This window comes from Mauremys mutica, chromosome 14, assembly GCF_020497125.1.
Source record: "Mauremys mutica isolate MM-2020 ecotype Southern chromosome 14, ASM2049712v1, whole genome shotgun sequence".
NCBI lineage: Eukaryota > Metazoa > Chordata > Testudines > Geoemydidae > Mauremys > Mauremys mutica.
Window position 1 is genome coordinate 17,143,169 of NC_059085.1, and position 16,386 is coordinate 17,159,554.

General features: G+C 38.1%; 1 protein-coding gene across 2 annotated transcripts in view; it reads right to left on the minus strand.

Moving 5' to 3' along the window:
• The window catches only part of FTO (FTO alpha-ketoglutarate dependent dioxygenase), a 335,884-nt gene that overhangs the window by 159,653 nt on the left and 159,845 nt on the right, over window positions 1–16,386 (minus strand). For both annotated transcript variants that reach the window (XM_044987017.1, XM_044987018.1), the window contains exon 8: window positions 13,457–13,581. In XM_044987017.1, coding sequence (XP_044842952.1) covers window positions 13,457–13,581 — 125 coding nt within the window. The remainder of the gene's footprint in view (window positions 1–13,456; window positions 13,582–16,386) is intronic.

A 16,386-nucleotide genomic window follows, 5' to 3' on the forward strand; every position in this document is an offset into this window, starting at 1 on the left:
GCTAATCATTCCCCCACACTCCCCACCACTACCACCACCAGCACCACCACTGCCCCAACATAACACTGAGTTATTTATAGAGTTATCTATCTCAGACTTTGCAGATGATGCCTAACATCATGACAACAGTGAAGAGAAAAGGTCTCCGTACCTGCCTAAGTAAAACAAGTTTCTGTAAAGTAATGAATAGAGACAGCTTGGGGACCATCCACCTGCACTGCCTGCCTTTTACTGCCTGCAAAGCGAAACCACAAGGGATTGGCAGAAGGTACTTGTCTGACAGGGCCAGGACAGCCTCTCTCCTCAGTGACAGTCTGGGCCTAGCGTCTTAAACCTGACCCACCATAATTCCTTCACAATGCAGCAGCAAGGCAGCTGACAGTAGCAGCTGCACCTCCTAAGCGAGATGGATGGAATTTTCATAACTAGTTCCCCAAGTTACATTTTACCTTCAAGATAATTTATGAGCTGCTCTGGAGCCTTGAAGAGACAATATGCTTGCCATAAAATTAACTGTAACAGTCTTGTAGGTTATAATTAACACTGGGAGGGTAGCACCAACTGGATGAAACACATGGCATAATTGATGGTGAAACTGGAAATTAAGGAAGCTAACAATATCATTACTGTGCACATCACTTTAGTGAAACCTATTCTTTCTTGGCGTTAATTACACTCTCCTTCTAATGTACACATTGTGATGTGGAGTGGATGAGTGTCACAGCTAGGAAGAGGTGGATTTGCTGGCAAGGCCACCTTGCACCTGGGCTGATGTATATATTGTTTTCTGCCTGGAAGAGAGATATACATGTCAAAGCAGCAGCAGCACCTGAACATCTGGCAGTATGACCACTGTAGCTTAGAGATAGATGATTGCTCAAGCCTCATAGAATTTTTTATTTTCTCTGTAAGCAGTATCCTTTTTCCTGTAGGAAAAAATTCCTCCCTGAAATTTCACTTAATGGCACACATTATTAATTTAAATGACTTGCATGACTAAGAACATTTTAACTTTACTTTTATATTGCCACAAGTTAGCAGTGAATTAAGATTTTCCACTAGTGTATTATCCTCCAGGTTTATTACATTAGCCTTTAGAAACACTGTAGAGTGATCTTTTTAGCATCTTGTCTGTCAAGGGGATACTGAACAGACGTAGAGATGCTAGTGAGCTAATTAATCAGAAATAATTTCATAAACCGCTGCCGTCTTTGAAAAGGATAACATGCCATTCATCCACCCATACCTAATACTCCACTCTCTAACCAAGACAGAAGGAACCATTAATGTAATGTATTTATTTGAATCTCTCTCAAATTATTCTAATCTAACTTTTTTTTTTTGTCCCTAGACAAGATATTGGACAATGTTCAGATAAATGGTGAAACAGTGTCACCTACAGGAAAGCAAAGCTATTAATAACCCAACTGCCATTCTATCACTTTGCAACTGACAGCTGAATTTAGGCTTTATCTATAAGCTGGAAAATACATTGAAGGGGAAATGTCTAAGATACACTTGGGACGCCCTAATATAAAATAAAATTATTGCTCTTTGTGTGTGGCAAATCGTCTGCTAAGATAAACACTGTGTACAGTGAGTGATTAATCCATTATAGACTGGACAAATTGTTAACCTCTCATCTCCAGGGCATCTCCTCAAATCAACCTTGACCATGGTGGTCAAAAATCATTCTTATTAAAGGATCTGAAAACTCTAGGAAGACACATTTTGGTCTTCTAAGATATATAAATATATCCCCAGTATCAGACAAAACCCCCCCACAACTCATAACCTTTATTAAAATGCTGCTGAAGGTGCAATTAGTAGAGAGTAAAACATCTTACTTATTTACCAGAAATAAAGATTGATCCTATTAGTGGAAAACTAAAGATTGGTGAATACAGAAGAAAACCTGTGAAGATTTCTTTTAATTTTTAAAGAAAATTCTTTTTACTGCATTTGTGTCACTTTTCTGTTAACTTGCCACAGATACTCTAGCAAATTCATTTACTGGCAGGAATGGTTGCAGAAACAGCAAATTTTAAGCAAATGTTGGAAAATTCCAGAAAGTACATTCTGAATTCATGCAAGAACCCAATTCTAAATAGTAACTCTCATCCAACCAGGAAGCAGATACATATTAAATGAGCTGTGTGTTCGATCAAAACTAACCAATATGGTTTCAGCTTCAGATACTTAATTGCAATGACCTGTTCATAAACAATCTGCGGACCAAGAATTCTCCATAATTATTTACCAAATAATTTCAGATAGTGAATAAATCTGAGAAGATAGCAATCTGCTCAAAGACAATTTGCAGAGAAAGAGGTGAAACTAATATAATGAATTATTTGTTCTGTTTTATTCACAACATATTTTGGGCCAAATTCTAACATCAGTTGCACCAACCTTACAAATGTAACTGATGAAAAAAAATTGCCAGTCTTTCAATGAGTCTGGTATACCCTCTCAGCATCAGGTTCAAAAGCTCTCAAAACTCTTTCTCTGAAAGCAGGCTACTCGCTCTCTGATAGCAGGCTACTTTCTCTCTTTCCCTCTCTCCTTCCAAGCTCTCACCACCTCTGCTTTTAATTGTCTAACACTTTCCTCTAACTTCTTTTTCTATACTCGGCATATTCACTGCCTCTATCTTCTAAGAAATTACTTTTGGTCCATCTCCAACTGTCTGTGTTTATGATTTTGCAATTCTTTTTCTAGATGACACCAAAGCCCTTCATTAACATTCTTTAATAAGCTTCTTGCCCATGCATTATTTCTGCTTGATCACCAACCAACGTTAGGTAATTCCTAGTATACTCAAGATGGCAATATGAAACATTTCAGTGGTATTGCAACTCATGAGCATATTTGTTAGTAATTCAAAGGTATTGCTTTCCTTCTGAAGGTTTCCTTTTGTAGGCGTAGATCCCAAGAAGTTTCAGTGGGTTACCAAGTATTTTTCTTTCTAGTACCACCTTATAATCCCTAAACTGTTCTCTCATTCATGATCTATAGACATTCCCTACATGTCATTAGGACCATGGATATGAAAACAATACAGTTTGTGTAAGAGGTCCCTTAGCCCTTATCTTTTTAAATAGCATATTTAACCATAAACTGCACAAATGTTAGAAAGATGCCATCTTTGCAGCTACAGGGACTATACAATAGACGATATTTCTAAAGGCTTCTTTCCAGTTCGTCTCATTCCCCTTGGCCTGAGACCCAGCCTCTGGTATCCAGACAAAATTGCCTCCCTTCCTGTCCACTATTGCTGACATGGTCCTGCAATCTGTAACATGGCTATCACCAGTATATACGTGATAAATGTGTATATCTGCACATATTTATACACACATATTTTTAAATACATATAAAAGCTCTTTATGAAGACAACTACAGAGAGATGTCCTCTCTTCATATGGAAGGAATAGAGCAGGCAATGGGTCCCCCACTCATTGGAAAAACAACTTGTCACAACCCTGGCCTGGAGAAATCACTTCTCCTGTTGAGGACATATTGTTCTGTTGCTATGTCCATTTGATTTTTGGCTTCTCTGAAAACATCAGCAAGGGTATAAATTAGTGTCTGTTGTGATAGTGGCATTATATTAAATACACACTTGCCTATTAGGACTGAAGAACCACTGCATTTTCTATAGGGCATCAAACAGCAATCCAAAAGGAATGACATTTTGGCACTACCAATCTGACCCACAATTGAACTAGTGATTGGAGATGAAAGGCTTTGTGTTTCATTATTAATTCCCAACATCATCAAGTCCCACATATGTGATGAAAATTTAGTAACACACAAAATTGACAGTATCCAAGACTTAAGTCCTGTACTTGCACCTGTTCACTTATATCTTTTGCAATGGTGAGAATAGGACAGAATTTGTCTGACTGCATTTAATTTCCCCATGTTATCCCACAATTTTTCCATATTAACATTATATGCTGATTTTATAACCCAGATCCTCAAAGTTCAAGTAGTTTTATACTACATAGAACTAAATTTAATACAATAATAACTGTAATAACATTAACAATAAAGTCCCCAAAGGATAAGGCATTGGTTCTTGGAGAGAAAAGGTAGTTCCATCTCTAGCCTCATTTAATCCCAAACTTCTATTTTTAGACAAAGTTTCAGTTTGTACTAAATTTGTGAGCTGGTTTTATGGAGATATGCGGTTCTGAGGCATAAAGGACATTCTGCTAAGGGCAGAGGAAAATAAGAAACCTCAATGGATGGTTTCAAAATAAACCTATGACATTCTTTCATTCACTGGGCCAATCATTCCACATCCCTAGTTCAAAACGCAAACTCTTTAGCTGAAGAGCAACAGAGCAATAGATAACAGTTCCATATACATACACACACTCCTGCTTTTTGCCTCCTCGTTGGCCTCTGGCAGACACCATTGTCTGTAGCAAGAAGGATGACAGCTAATGCTAATGCCACTTTGTGGTTCAGCTGTCAGATGATGTAGCTAACATTCTGTCTCCACAGATTATAAATTTGTCACCTCTGTGATATACTTGATCTCCACCATCCTGCAGCCTGAAAACCCCATAATTTCTGTTCCCTGAATTTAGATCTGCAAGGGGTAGCGAGTAAACTGTTGCCAAATTGCTGGAAAAACAGCACTATCTTCCTGGCATTGCAATCATGAAATCTTATATAAATAAGGACTGGTCACTAGTGCTGACTTTAAAGCCTTGTCCAGATTAACTGAATTCAGACCAACATATAATATGATAATATTTTATTAACAGGCAATTATAGGTATTTTTCCATCAGAAAATGAGTATTAAGTGCACTCCATAAAACTGCAGTAATTTCAACAAATTCTCTGTTGGCAAAAAGTGGGCTGTCTGAATCACCAACACTGCTTTTTGGCTTGGAAACTTTAATCGTACTGTAATTAGGGCTAAATCTGTGTCACTTGCCAGGCAATTGGATCTGTCTTTGAAGACCTGGCAGACACAAATAAAGCGGGTATGAAATCAAACGAAAAGTGTCAACTAAGATTTCTATATGACTATATGATTTCTGTCTAAATTTGGGGTATTATGGCTGTCAATGCTACTCATGAGCTTCTACATTCTAAAATTGAAATAAAGTGATCAAGTGGCTTCAGAGCAAACAATTTGTACAGTTTGCTGTAATGAAAGAGCCTGCAAGACTCATAAAAAACAGAGTAAGTAACTGGAACTCAAGTTTTGTGACAAACTTTTACAATAGACATCCCTAAAATGCTATACAACATGCGTGCACTCAATGGGTTTTATACAGAATCTATAAGGTTCTTTGCATCAACTGAAGTTTTTCATCAACTGATTGTATCACGAGGCAGAATGCAGGGTTATTTGTAAATATCCACAGCTTTTAGATGCAAAGTCTTTTCAAGGTTAGAGGGTCAAGATAGTTTCAAAGAAAAAAAATCATGGCTGTTAAACAGCAGTATTTAATCAAGCATCATTTCCATCGTTCTTTAGAGTACTGGCATCGACTGATACCAAGCCTGGTTGGTTCAAAGGCTTTTGAATAGAAGAAACACAGGTGAAAGATTAAAGCAGAAACAGGAAGGGTTACAAGAAGCAAAAGAGCTGGCAATAACCAACCGAAGAGATAGCAAAGGTCACCAGGGACAGATGAGTCCTCAAACACAACATGAAGAGGACTGACACCTTCACTGCGGTCTCAGAGTTTTGTACATTCATTTAAAGGCTGTAAGTTTGGACTTTCAATCTGCTTCACAGAGTTTTCATGATGTATGTACAATATGCACTGCCAGTGTCCATACCACAAAATACCTTTGCTTTAAAATAAGTGATATTAAGAAAACTATGCTTTCCACAAGTTTGCTTTCTGATACATAGTGGAGACTTGAAAGTCTTGCTTCTTTTTAATAAAAAAAGAAGTCAAGTCTGCTCTTCCTTTACTTTTCTTGGAGATTTGTTAGCCACAGTATCCAAAAGGTGAATATGACTTGTCCTTGTGTACACTTGCAGGTAACGCTTCTTAAGCAGCAGTTCAACAGCTCCTGATGCTAACATACATTGTCAGCACTGGATTATTTTTGTAGTATAGACAAGCCTATTGGGGAATGTCAGATGTGCAGAATGAGCTCTCAATTTAAAAAGTAGGAGTGCTGAATTCCTATAAAGAGAGATTTTCTCCTACCTGTGTTAGTTAAACAGGCATTAATGAAAACAAACAAAAACTAAGAGTTTTAAATAATCTGAATACAAATCTCCCCGGTACTTAATCAGTTTTGTGTCTTTGGTACTTGAGATCTATCCATCTTGGATACTTAAATAGCTCCTATTACTGTATCTGAGCAACTCACCATATTTAATACATTTATTCTCACATCATACCTGTGAGGTACAGGAATGTTATTTTAATTTTACAGATGGGAAATTAAGGCTGGGAGAAACTAAGGGCCAGATATTTGAGACAGGTGCCTAGGTGCTTCTGAAATTTCCATGCAGCATCTTTAGGCACATAAACATCTTTCAAAATTTGTTCTGGTTCTAAGTGATTTGCCCAAAATCACACAGGAAGTCTGTGGCAAAAGAGGGATTCCCTGGGACTCCCAAGGCCCAGGCTAATGCCCTAACCAGGGGACCGTATTTCAGGGTTTGAATCTTTAGGTCCACAATACAGACCTCTACCACTTGAGCTAACAGAGTAAGAACTAGTTCTCTGTCCTTCCAGAGGGTCTTCCTGGGTAGACAAGTTCTGAAATTCTAATGCAAAAAAGAAAACCTTTAGGGCCTTCTTCATATGTCATGAACCAACAAAATAAGCCAAATCTTCCCACTCATCCCTCAGCCTCTTTGGAAGGTCACTGTCAATATAGACAACACTTCTTGAATGTCAGCTTGACATTATTATTTTTATTACTGTAATGCTTATGAGCCCCAGTCATGGACCAGGAATCCCTTTGTGCTAGAAGCTGGACAAACATAGAACAAAAGACAGGCCCTGCCCCAAAGAGTTTATGATCTAAGTATTAATATTAATCTAAATATTTCTGATGTCACTAATGCAGAATGATAAACAGTCAGGTAACTCCAGTGTAGTGTGAGGTAAATTTGTTTCAAATTAATGGCATGCCTTGAAAGAAAATAAGTAGAGTTACGATGATTCTTATTTAATATTTGCATGTAGTGCCATAGGCATTGACCAGCCAGTCAAGTGGGACCATTTCTAGAAACCCAAATTCTTCCATTTCCTGTTGTGACAAGCACAGAGAGCAAAGGTGAGGAGGGGAGGAACCATTTTTCAGACTCAGGCCAGCTGTATGACAACTAGTATCTGGTTATAGTCTCTTCTGAGATCTCATCTCAGGCAAACGTCATCAGCTGACAGGGCTGACTGTTCGGTCTATTCACTGACCAAGAACATTGCTTGATGCAAGGTCAGTAGCTAATAATGACTATACGATTCATAAATTAATCATGAGTGAGGCCTCCAAACGTGCTTTTAGATCAGCTCTGTCTAAATTGGTAGCTAGTATAATACCAGCCAAGAGAGACCAGGAGATAATGTAATCAAAGAATCACATAAATCTGGAAGAGATATCAAGAGGTCAACTGGTCCTTCCCTCGGTGCTGAGGCAGGACCAGTATATAATACCCTTACTTCAGCTGTAGGTAGTGCCCAATTTCAAAACCACATTCACCCTTGTTTGAGAAGTTAGAATATGGTTAAAAGGCAAAAGCTGTAGTGTACAGCACTTCAGAATTCCAGTCTGAGCTAACTGAGTTTTTGACCCACCTGGTGCTGGAGACACCCAGACTTATTGTTCTGGGTGAATTTACTGTTTGAGCACACAGTAACTCTTCCGGGTCGGCCTGGAATGTTATGGATGCCTTGAAAACCAAGGACCTACATAAAAAGCCTTCAGGCTCTACACAGAAACTTGGATCATATTTTTGGGTGGGATTTGGTGGTTAATAGGGGGTAAAAATAATACCTCTGTCATAGTCAGACCATCACCTCCCTCATACTGGCATCCAGGCTCACTACTGATCCTTTGGGAGTGGAGGACCTATTTCATCCATGGAGATCAGCAGACCCAAATGGGGTTCAGATTTCTCTATCATGGAACACTACATTTCCAGTTGCCAATTCTGTCAGTAACCTCATAGGACATTATGATAATATTTTGTTCTTGACTATTGCTATGATCACGATGAATCTCTACTTTCTTTCTAAGTTTTGACCTGTCTTTCTTACTCTGGTTCCAGTTATAATGTGGGAAAGTCAATGGGTTGCCTCTGAGATGAACTCACATTTCTCAAGGCTTGTAAAATTAAGCAGGGAGGTAAAGTAATGAACAATGGAGGGCTCTGATATGAGGAGAAATATAAAAAATGGAAAAATGAGGATGCTCTTCTAACTTAAGAGAAACTCTTCCATCTTTAGACTTTTAAGCTGAAAGATGAGGTAAAATCACATGTTCACTTGGACAGGTCAAAAAAGGGACGAGTCAAAGGGGGTCAAAAAGATATGAGCAGTTGAGGATAAAAGTGATAGGTCTTAACAGGGTAGGAGAGAGTGGCCCATGGTTTGGAATAAGATAAATGAGAATAACAAGGAAGAAAGAACTTTGCTTAGCAGAAAGAAGTAGATTATGAGCTACATGGAAGAACAGGCCAAAGCAAAACCCAAAGTGAACCCTATGAAGTATATAATCAGAGATGAGTGAAAAAATGAGAGGGGGCAACTTTTCCAAGTACTTTACTAAGAAATAGAAATTAGAGATAGGGTGTGAGTGTCAGGATCAAGGAAGTGTTTTGTTTGTATTTGCTTTTTGAGGAGCTAGACTAGAAATGGGAGGATAGTGGAAGTCAAAAAACTTATTTGCAATAGTTGCATAACAAAAACCTTATAATATCCAAAAGGTGTGTGTGTAAAGTAACAAATGTAAAGATACTCTTATACAGTGACCTATCTACCAAATGTTAGTTGTATTATCGGTCTCATAAAATGATTTTTTCATTGTATTATTTCTATGAGCCAAGGAACTTGGATTTAAGCTATTAATTCTTACAAGATTCAATCAGTTAACACATCCCTGTTATGTTTGTTGCACGAACCAAAGGAATTCCTTGTTTACTTTGGTCCTTATTCTTTGTAAAATCTTTATTCTGATTTCACTCAGTCAAAACTGTTGTTAAAGTACGGACGTCAGGATCTGGCTGAGCATTACTGTTTTTAAAAGCAAACAGAGAGAAACATCATGAACAATTTTACTTTCCCTACAATCAGACCTGTAACTTCATTATGTTTCTCTCCCCAACAACTGGACATCACAGTTCCAGATTCTAGTCTGAGGTTATTGCAGATTTCACTTTGGTAAACAAATCAGAATCTGACTCTCAATATTACACCTTTAAGCAAAAGCAGAATTACAGTGAAAACGTTTGATTTCAACAATTAACTTAATAATTAAAAAACCATAAACACAAATTTTACAAGAAATTAGTGATATTAAAGTATGAGAGGACACAATTAATCTTTGTTTTGTATATGAAACCTATTGCTGATTTCAAACTATTATTACATGGCATAATTTTGCTACTTTACTTCTTATTTCATGTTCATCATAAATGTGTCTTGAACTCTATGTTCAGAATGATATATTTGAAAACAATAACATTATTAAAGTATTAAGAGTGTCCTAAAAATGAATCAGGTGCAGGTTTTGGACTGTACTTTTCCCCCCTTTGGTCTCACTTTTCAAATGATAATTTCCTCCATGGTCACCATTAAATCTTAATCTATTCCAGCTCTCCACATGGGTCAATGATTCTATATGTACTGAGGTTATTTTAAAATGTTTTCCTCTTTTTTTTTTTTTTTTGAGAGAGAGAGAGAGAGAGAGAGAAAGAGAGAACGCAAGTGCTGTCTAGAGCCAGATGGGTAACTTCACACTTCATTTATCAAACCCAATACATTAGACTCTGCCCTCTCTTGCCCACTATGCAGTTAAACATCCATATAATTTAGTAATAATTTTCATTATCACGTGGTGACCCCAAAAAACCTGCACCGGTTTGCATGGTCAGTTCAAAATTCACAGCTGTTCTCTTTAGCCTCTGCTCACTACAGTAGATGCTAAGGTTCCGCCTGCTTTATTAGCTGAAGACTGACCTTTTGTAAGCTGAGGTCAAGAAGGGGTCAGTTCAAAGGGCTTGAGCAGCTCTTTAACAGCTATAACAACCTGTCCGTCAGACACTATCAAGCAGCATAAACAAATATGAGTCTTTAGAAACTCTGGGTCATTTCTGTTAACACTTAGAGCACATTCACATTGTCCCACCTGAGATATTTTGGATCATTACCACACAATATAGATTAATTTGCATCCCTGAAAGACCTGTTTGGATAGCACTGTCTAGGGTTATCAGTATGTAAAATGGCAGGTCAATAATACTCAATATACTACTGTGTGATCTGAACTGTTGTGCTGTAACACAAACACATTGTGTAATTTCAGCCAGTCATTATACAGAAACGCTGGCATAACTAAAAGCAAAATCCACAGGGACATGATTTGTCTGATTAAGACAGAAATTCATGTTAGTGAAATTCTGATACTTCTGTGAGGAAGACTCACAGGCCTGTAAAAGCACAACCACCTTAGAGCTGTGTTACTGTTCCATGGTTTTGTTTTTTGGTTTTGTTTTTTTTAAATTAAGGTATCAGTGCCACAAGTGAACCTGCTGAAACAATAGAATGGCTACATTATTCTAAGAGCACAGTAAAGTTTTTGCCAGCTACTCTCTTAGTTGACCTAAATTTCTTCAAGTTGGACTGTTCATAATGTGCTCTCTAATGTGCAATGTAAGGTAATTAGAGTCATCTGTATTTAACTTCCAGAGGAAAAAAAAATCTATTATCTAATCTAGCTGATCCCCTGATAGCCTGCTGAAAGTAAAATACTGTAGCCTATTGCCTGCCCTTTGACAAGCGCTAATTATTTCCTGTCCAAGCACATTTTTCTCATGTAATTCTAAAGTACACAATAGACTGATCTCTAAAACACGGGCAGCACTGCTAGCACTGCGGCGGATGTTTTATAACTTTCAGCACCGCATGCTTGATGGCTACCATAGTCAGTGCTTCATTCCAGACATCTAGCTGAAGCTTTGATGAGGTAAAGTGAGGTGTATGGTAACAGTCTGTTTATGTAGATCATATGGATGAGACTTTTAGATAGGTCACTGGGATGGGAAACATCAAATGAAAAAAAAGGATTATGGTTATTTAATACTCAAGGGACACTTTCTTTCTGAGCTTTCAAGACACCAAGCTCTTGAAATTTTCTCTCAGGTGTTTAGTTTTAAGGAGGCCTGCACTTTGTCTGCTTCTAAGCTTTCCCACCACCATCCCCCAAAGTACTTTAGCATTTTTGTGTCAGAGACTAGACTTTGTCTGCCACATCCGTGCTGGCTCCAGCTTCTGATTAAATTGTTAGTAGTAAGCAAAGGCCAGAAACAATGTAACCAGAGTCCTTTCAAAACAAGTCATTTTTGTCATGATCCCTGATGATTTGGTATATTAGAAAATTATTGTTAAACTAAATGGACCCTAAGAAGACATGTCAGTCATCATAATGGTTTATTCTTTCCCTGTCTCTAGAAAGCCATCTATTTGGTTTAACATATTAAGAGTGGAGTGCTCCAGGTGAAGAAAAGCCCTTAGAGATCGCTCCAGCTAATGACATCCCCCACCCCCAACTCATTTGGTTTAATTTAATAAGACAAATGATGCAGCATCAGAGACTTTAAAAAACATCCAGGAGATTCTTTGGAAAGCAGGAAACTAAATGGAGAAGTGAGTGACATAACATGAGGAAATTGCAAACTACTCTTAGATAGGTATTTTTCATTCTGAGACTTCATCTGATTAATATCATAATGCCTAGCCCCCTACCCACTAGAAGAAACCTGACTAGACAAGGTCGCTAATTTGTTCAAATAATTGTTACTCTATTGTAGCGTTTAATCCCTGGAGTTTTTGAAGCGTTTCAAGAGCCCGTACAGTACAGCAATATTGAGAACAGCAAATCCAATCAAACGTCAGGTGCAGCAGCCTCTAATGACTTTTTGAAATAACTGCGGTCAAGTCTACAGAACTTTCAGTATCCATATGAAGCACTATACTACGCGTACAACAGAATTCTCTTAACTGGCACACACCACTGGAAACAAATTCATTCCTATGAAGCAATTACCGTGAATACCACAAATGTCAGAATAATACATACATTAGGCCAAAGTTTGGTCTTACATGCAAATAAAGGACTCCTATTGATTTTAATGGGAGCTTGTGCACATATCAAAGGGAAGAATTTGGCCCACTTTTGCAGTAGATGTTTGTATTTATTTAATCAATTGTCTTAAAAACAAGAGATTATTAAAGCATGCATACATCTGCAGCTTTTAGCTATAGAGCTAAGAAGAGTAAAGTAAAATTGACTCATTTAGCAGCCATTATCGGCGCAGGAGAATGGAATGAAGAAAGCAAGGTGGCACACAGTGGAAATTTACTTTAGTAAACACCAAATCACATCTGCTATAAACAGGTTTTCCAACAAGAACAGGCATGGCATTTCAAACAGGCTACGAATATCATTCATCGATAGTCACTGAAATGCATCCCACTGAATATGTTCCTGGGCGTTTATCACAGTTAAAGGAACACTGTCAACTAAAAATTTAGACAATTTAAAAAAAATATGTGTTAAAAGTAGTTTCAGTTACTGAATGCATCATGGAACCTCCTTACCCATTTTTGTCATTTGGCTTAATCAGTAAAACTGCCTATACACAAAGTGTTGCCACACGCAAAAAACAAGCCATCTGAAGCGGAAAAAATGGAGGATTCTCCTCAGCTTTTTTCAGGTATTGACTGTGATCCTGTAAACAGACTTGTCCACGTGGAGTCCCACAGATGTTATCTGGATTCTGTGTGGTTGTAAGCATCAGCACCAACACATCTAAAGGCAGAGTCTGTACCACAGTACTGTTCTGATCAGGCTCTTATACTGAGCCTATCACAACCATGAGACATTAGCAGGTATTTTTTGTAACAATAGTAGGGAAAACCCTTTACGACAAAGAGTGATTAAATGGACAGTATCCTTTAAATGGGCATGCTGTTTATCAGGGTATCAATTGAATAGATTGCTGTATCCACATAGTAATACATCACACTGTTAAATTAACTGTGAAATCATATATAGTAACGTTTGACTATTTAAGTCATACAGAAATGTAACTGGAAAAGTAAACGGTAAAACTCATTTTTAAAAAGACTTGCCCAGCTGTTTTTTCCCCTATGTGCATCTTTATGAAAATAGTTGATCATGTGGATTTTTTTTTATTTCAAGGTCTCACTATATTTTCCTTTTCCTTAGGGCTCTCACCTTGCTGTCCATTCTTTGCGTAGCTCCTGTCGCTCAGTAAGAAGTGGCAAGAAGCAGCTGATGATTTTGTTCTTTTGTTCCATGGTTCGTTCCCCTTTTCCAACTTCACCAAGCACCAGGCTTGTCTTAAAGGGAAAAAAACATAAAAAATTATAATCCAAAAAAGCATAAAATTAATAAAAAGCCCATAAGCAAATAAGGACAGCAAATCAATGGGTTTTTTTATTACAGTTGCACTGCTGACAAATCAATACAGTAAATGATGGTCAAAAATGGCCACCATATATTTGGTATTTAATCAATGTACATGGCACATAAGGCAAACCTTAAAGCTTCATTGCCTTAAGTAACACACCAAGATATTGTGCATTCTAGCTCTCACTTTCTCAAGACATGATTCCTTTTCTTTTGTGCTTTCTTGTATAAATAATTATTAGAAGTTATTTTCCTAATACAATATTTTTCTTTAATGTTTGCAGAGTAACACTGAATTGGTTTTTTTTTTTCTGACTCCTGGTTCAGTCTATCTGTACTATACCTTTGTACAGAGAATTTCTATTGTTAGTGCTACTCTTATTTTTTCCCCTTTTTCTCTTTTCTGTTGAATAATCATGTTTCAAGGAAGTAAACAATCAAACAATATTTTTTCAGTTTCTGAAATGAATTATATACAGTTAGAAAATGTAAATGCAATGAACTTCAGTCATCCTTTGAGCAAGATAAACATTCATCCCCAGAGATCATATTACACTTCAGTTTGTGGCAGTCTTATTCTATAGCTATGAATACACGACGGTGTTTTCTTCTTCAATGCCACATTTATTCAGTATAACTTTAACCAAGACCTGGTCTACTCTGCCATACAGCAAACCCAAATTCCACACAGTTCCACAGCAGAAAACCCTCAAATCCATGGGAAACTTAAATTACTGATTTTTCAAAACACATTACTCAGCCCCAGCACGGGGCTCCAGCTCTTGGAGTCATGTGATTTCATCAAATTGTAATCTTTCATTTAAAAAATAAATTCTAGCTCTTAAGGCAATAGAGATAAGTTTGAAAACACAACTTGAGTGTAACCAAAGCAGTGATATCTGGCTGAAAGAACTTGACACAATAGCTTTAAGGAGGTAAACTGACTCATTCAGCTCAAAACCACCTTTGCGTCTCCCTTTCTTCAGTTGCAATGGGAGGACCTCTGGCACTGGCGAGTCTCTGATCAGTGGTATGTGCTCACATTATTAGAAGGGACTTCTACACTTTCATGGATGGTAACACACATCACTTGACTTTCAAGACAAATACACCCTTTAACCCCTAAACTTTTACATTTATCTGTGCATAACATGTTTAATGCTGTTTTATAGCAGGGGTTCTCAACCTTTTTCTTTCTGAGGCCCACCCCAACATGCTCTAAAAAACCCACGGCTCACCTGTGCCACAACAACTGGTTTTCTGCATATAAAAGCCATGGACGGTGTTAGGGGGTAGCAAGCAGGGCAACTGCCTGAGGCCACCGGACCCCCACAAAGCTACATGGCTCAGACTTCGGCTTCATCCCTGAGTGGCGGGACCCAGAGCCCCGGGATTCACCCCCATCCAGTGGGGCCTTGGCTTTCTGCCCTGGGCCCCAGTGAGTCTAAAACTGGCCCTGGTTGGCGGACTCCCTGAAACGTGCTTGCGACCTGCCAGGGGACCCCAGATCCCTGGTTGAGAACCACTATTTTACAGAATAGTTTTTCTGTATATTTTAGTGCAATCAAATTACAGCCATGTCCCTTATGTGGCAATATATGTCAGATCTTACAAGAAACTCAGGGATAGTCTAGGTCACTGCTTGGTTCAGTACTGGGAAGGTTCTGCAGGAAATGATAATGCAAGTGATCTATTAGTAGTACTCTTCTTTCGGATTCAGTACCAAACCCAGGCTTTTGCCCAGGGTTTAGGGCTCTGTAGTGGTGGAGATGCAGTCTTTTGGATGAGACATAGAATCAAAGTCCTCTAAACACTCAGGTCAAATGATGCTTTTAGTAAAAGTAGGGGTGTTAACCCTCATGTCCTGGCCAAATTCCAAGTTGGGTAATTACATTCTGCTACCTAAACTACTCTACAATTACATTTTCATTTCACTCTAGGATGCAGCTTTATTGTGGCAATTTAGGAGTAATTTAATTTTTACTGAGAGGGTAAGTATAACACATCATTTGGAAATATGAAAGTACTACATGCCAAGTTTCACACTAATACCCCAAGTAACTCCACTGACTTCAACAGGATTGGATGAGGTTTAAGTCTACTCAGAGATTGGCACTAGGAGTGTGTTTTAGCGGTGTTTCCGTCAATGAAGAAAATGTAGTGATAATCATCAGCAGCCCTCCTGCAGCAGCTTTCATTTCAGAGTCTCAAAATGCTTCACATACATTTAAACCTTACAACGCCTGATGAGATACAAATGCTGCTAGCTCTGGGGTGAAACAGCACTATTAAGCAACATGCACCAACGGCACACAGCAGTTTAGCTTACTTCTTATCTAAGACCACTGAAGTCAATCAAGTCACCTGGGGCCTGAGTGCAGGATATAGTACTCAGCTCCTTGGAGCTCAGATCAAGTGTAGTATCGTGTTTATGTGTTTCTGAATGATACATTCTATTTGCTCTCACAGGAAAAATTTCTAAATTGGAACAACAAAGCAATAGCCTAGAGTGAAAGGAAAATGTAAAATAACTCCTTTTTGCAAGAATGTCATACTTGCAAGGTATTTCCTACATAGACCTTATTTTAGGATTTATTTTTAAGAGAGATTAGAAAGGGATCCAATGCACCCTGACTGATAAAGGTCAGGGGTTCAAGAAACTCGGTCAAAGATGTTATCAGCTGGGAAAGCCATTTCCTCACATCAACACTGATAAAAATCCATCAAAAACCCAG